Genomic DNA, 4,810 nt, shown 5'->3' on the forward strand with positions numbered 1-4,810 from the left:
TTGCTGCACATCATTGGGCTCTATGCACTGTGCCAGGCAGCATGTGGTCCCTGGTAAACAAGCAAGATGGGTCGGTCCGGGGGCCAGTTTTGTTCAACATCTTTATTAATGATCTGGATGATGAGATTAATTGCACCCTCAGCAAGTTTGCAAATGACACTAAACTGGAGAGAGGGAGACACGCTGGAGAGAAGGGACAGGGTCCAGAGTGACCTAGACAAATTCGAGGACTGGGCCAAAAGAAATCTGGTGAGGTTCAACAAGGACAAGTGCAGAGTCCTGCACTTTGGACAGAAGAATCCCATGCACTGCTACAGGCTGGGGACTGGCTGGCTAAGCGGCAGTTCTGCATAAAAGGACCTGGGGATGACAATGAACGAGAAGCTGGATATGAGTCAGCAATGTGTCCTTGTTGCCAAGAAGGCTAATGGCATATTGGGCTGCAGTAGTAGGATCATTGCCAGCAGATCGAGGGAAGTGATTATTCCCCTGTATTCAGCACTGGTGAGGCCACACCTGGAGTATTGCGTCCAGTTTTGTTCCCCCCAATATAGAAGGGATGTGGAGAAATTGAAGAGAGTCCAGTGGAGGGCAACAAAAATGATTAGGGGGTTGGGGCACATGACCTACGAGGAGAGGCTGAGGGAACTGGGATTGTTTAGTCTGCAGAAGAGAAGAGTGAGGGGGGATTTGATAGCAGCCTTCAACTACCTGAAGGGGGGGTCCCAAAGAGGATGGAGCTCGGCTGTTCTCAGTGGTGGCAGAGGACAGAACAAGGAGCAATGGTCTCAAGTTGCAGTGGGGGAGGTCTAGGTTGGATATTAGGAAACACTATTTCACTAGGAGGGTGGTGAAGCACTGGAATGGGTTACCTAGGGAGGTGGTGGAATTTCCATCCTTCGAGGTTGTTAAGGCCCAACTTGACAAAGCCCTGGGTGGGATAATTTAGTTGGTGTTGGGCTTGCTTTGGACTAGATGACCTGCTGAGGTCTCTTCCAACCCTAATATTCTATTATTCTATGATTCTAAGAGAAGGCTGAAAACTGAGCTGTGTGGAAACCTGTTTTTCTGGCTGTAGTTTTTAACTGTTTATTTAATAAATTCTTCCTGTTTAAGAAGGACTGAAACTCCACTGATCACGACACACAAATAGTCCTCACTGCATCTAACACAACCCAGGGGAGCAATGCCAGTTCATGGTCAGAGCAATGGTGCTGGGCGGGTGCGGGGCAGTCAGGACTCTCAGTTCCTATTCTCAGCTCTGCCACTGTCTCATTGTGTGGTCTTGGGTAAAATCACTTTATCTCTTCATGGCTCAGTCCATCGATAATATGGGGATAACGCTGCCTAGCGGCCTCGCTAAAGAGCTTCTAGACGTCGTGATCAAAAGTGTCACGCAGAGGGTATGTCAGACTCAGCTTCACTGTTCAGCTTCAGCCCCTGGGCAATGGGTGCCCTGTAGTTCTAGATAAGATGCCATTTTTATGAGTATATACCTGGCTAATGGTAGCTGTGCCAATTATCTCCCTCCCTGTGGGCACCGAAGCCATCCCAGACTCTGCTCAGAATCCCGCCTTCACAGCTAATGCAGGGGACCATCCTTCCGCCTCCCTCAGCTGTTGTCCTCCTAGCTTCAAAGCTGATCCCTGGCCCTGCCCCGGAGGCCTGGATTAGGACAAAGGTCTCCCAGCCAATCCTCATTGCAGGGACCCTGCCTGCTACAGGCTCCCAGTTGGGAGGAACAAAAGGGAACCAAAAGCTAAAGAAATAAGCCACACAAGGGTCTCTGCCCCCAGGACTTTGTAGCTGAGCTTAAGGGCCCAGAAGTTCACCCGCCTGCAACACAACCGTGGTTCCAGCCCCCAGCTTCTTTTACACAGCTTCCTGGCTTCCCTCTCTGCTTCTCATCCCCCTGTCAGCCCCAGCACTGCGTCCCTGCAGCAGTTCCGGTCCCAGCCCTGAAGCAGAGGGAATGCAGCTGGGTGAGGAGGAAGGTCGAGATGATCCAGAAAGTTGATGGGGTTGGGGAGGAAAGGAGAGAGCAACAGGGCTGTGACTCTGGGGAAAGGGGCAGAACAGAGGTGGGGTCGTGGAGGAAGAGGTGGAGCATGGAGCGGGGCCTTGTGGGAATACTTGGGACAGGGGGAGGGGCCTTGTGGAAAGAGGTGGGTCTGGGGACAGGGCCTCAGGGAATAGTCAGGGAAGGAAATGTGGCCTCAGTGGTCCAGTTACCAGCAATTAGAATGGTGCCAATCCTGTAAGTCAGTGAGTTGTACACAGGCCGATTCCTCAGTTTGTCAGGCTGACACAGCACAGTAAGGCCAGGAAAGGGATTAATTTCACTGTGACTGTCCAGTCAGTGATTCAGGGAAGAGGGCCAGCACCAGGTCACCAGGCAGCTCTGCACAGAGCTCGGTCTCAGAGCCAGAGCACCAGGAGAAAAGTTTAGGCCCCTTTATGAGTGAAGAGCCGGAGCAGCCTGCCCCGGATCTGTTTGGTCCTCAGCCCGTAGATGACGGGATTTAGCACAGGGGGTATCAAGAGGTACACACTGGCAATGAGAATTTGGAAATGCCGAGGCACATTCTGGGCAAACCGGTATGTGAGGGAGTAGAAGAGACCTGGTATATAAAAGGCTAAAATGACAAAGAGGTGGGAGCTGCAGGTCCCAAAAATCTTGAGCCGGGCGTCCTTTGTGGGGAGGCTGAAGATGGCCCTGAGGATTTGGGTATAGGACACGGTGATAAAAATCACATCCAGACCCCTGACACAGAATAGTACGAAGAGGCCATAGTAACTACTGACACGGGTGTCGGCGCAGGCCAGATTCACCACGGCTATGTGTCCGCAGTATGGTTGGGGGATGATGTTGGTTCTGCAATATGGCCACTGCCTCGCCAAGATGGGAATGGGCAATATGACCACACAGCTACGCAGCAGCACGGCAAGGCCAATCTTGGCCACAACGGGGTTTGTCAGGATGGTGGAATGTCTCAGCGGATCACAGATGGCCACGTAGCGATCCAGAGCCATAGCCACTAGGATCCCAGACTCGATCTCAAAGAAGCAGTGAATGAAGTACATCTGGGTGAGGCAGGCACTGAAATGGATCTCCCTGGAATTGAACCAGAAGATGCTCAGCGATTTGGGCAGTGTAGATGTAGTCAGGACCAGGTCGGTGACGGCCAGCATGCAGAGGAAATAGTACATGGGCTCATGGAGGCTCTGCTCCATCTTCACGACGAACAGGATGGTGAAGTTCCCCAAGACGGCTATGGCGTACACGGTGCAGAAGGGGATGGAGATCCAGACATGGGCTGCCTCCAGGCCAGGAATGCCCAGCAGGATGAAGGTGGAGGGGTTGGTGAAGTCAGTTTTGTTAGAATCTGACATGAAGTAGGGGAGAAGGTGTCCAACTCTTAGACAGAACAGTGTCTCCTTCATGTACCGTACGTTCCCCTAACTTCCTGTATGTGCCCAGGATCTAGGGTGATGGTTGCAGTAAATATTCCTGTATGGAGAGACAATATTAATTTGAGACATTAAATGTAGCATTGGAGGCTTTTCTAATGGGTGAAGCAGATTGGTTGCTCTTCACACACTGAAAAATGACATTTTCATTATTCAGGTAAATTAATTGTGAACACATAACCCTTTTAATGCCAATTCCATATTTTATGGTGTCCCCTGCCTTTATAATTCCTATACATTTGATGTGGGAAACCTTAATAGGCACCAACAGGAAACAAGAGTGTGAATACTGGTTATCCATCATTGTTCCTTAGTGCAACAAAACCCATGCTAGAGAGTCCATGCTCAAGGGAGTTCCCCATTCACCTAGTTGCTCAAACTCTGAGAGTGGAAAAAAAAGAAAAGTTTTGACACAACATGTACCAGAGAGAAAAAACTCAACTAAAAGACACATCAGGAGAAAGACCTGGGCATCATTGATAGCAGCACAACTTAAACAACTGCTCATTCACAGCAGTGTCCAAAACAAAGACAATGATGGGATGCCTAAGGAATGGGATGGAGAATACCTTACTCTGGACATGCGCTCAGTTTTGGACACCCAGTCTCTATGAAGGATATAGCTGATAGAAAGGGGATTTCTGTGACAGGCTATTAGAATTGCGGAGGCTGCCATATGTGGACTGAAAAGTCTGGGACTGTTTAGTTTAGAGAAGAGACAAAGAAGGGGGCTTATGATAGAGGAGAGGAAAATAAAGAATGGGACAGATTACATTCAAGTGGACAAATAGAGAACAGTTCCCAACCAGTCATATCTATGGACATTTTGTGTTTCAAAAGGGCTAATTCTCCTCAGGTGAAGCAAGTTATCAACAAAACTGATTGGGAGGAAAAATTTTGAGAGAAAAAGTGAATGAGAATTGGGTGTTCTTTATGAAGAGTTTATTAGGCAGCTTAGAAGCCACTATTCCTCAGTCAAGAGTGTACACAACTTTGGCTAAAACTTCTATTCAGTGGCAAAATGAAGGCAGGAGTTAGGTGGGAAAAGCAATACACACACACACACACACAGAGAACTGGCTCTGTAATCTAGCAGAGAAAGGCAGAGCAACACCCAATGGCTGGAAGATGAAGCCAGACAAATACCAGCTGAAAGAAAGGGCCAAATTTTTAGCCCTGTGCGTGATTAATGTTTGGAACAAACTGCAAAGGGAAGTGGTGGATTCTCCAGCTCTGCATGTCTGTAGATCCAGACTGGATTTTTTTTTCTGGAAGATCTGCTTGAGGACTTGTCTACAGTTAAAATGCTACAGTGGCGCTGCTGTAGCACTTCAGTGTA

The 4,810-nt window shown here is 49.0% G+C and overlaps 1 protein-coding gene across 1 annotated transcript; it reads right to left on the minus strand.

The window, feature by feature from the left end:
* Positions 1 to 2,445: 2,445 nt before the first annotated feature.
* Positions 2,446 to 3,393, minus strand: LOC123375604 (olfactory receptor 52R1-like). The gene has a single exon (XM_045026640.1). It carries the CDS (start codon positions 3,391 to 3,393, stop codon positions 2,446 to 2,448), a length of 948 nt encoding a protein of 315 aa, XP_044882575.1.
* Between the last annotated feature and the right edge of the window lie 1,417 nt (positions 3,394 to 4,810).

This window comes from Mauremys mutica, chromosome 1 (assembly GCF_020497125.1).
Source record: "Mauremys mutica isolate MM-2020 ecotype Southern chromosome 1, ASM2049712v1, whole genome shotgun sequence".
NCBI lineage: Eukaryota > Metazoa > Chordata > Testudines > Geoemydidae > Mauremys > Mauremys mutica.

Excerpts from the sequence above, each read along its gene's own strand:
- LOC123375604 (XM_045026640.1), bottom strand. The coding sequence starts at position 3,393 with ATGTCAGATTCTAACAAAACTGACTTCACCAACCCCTCCACCTTCATC.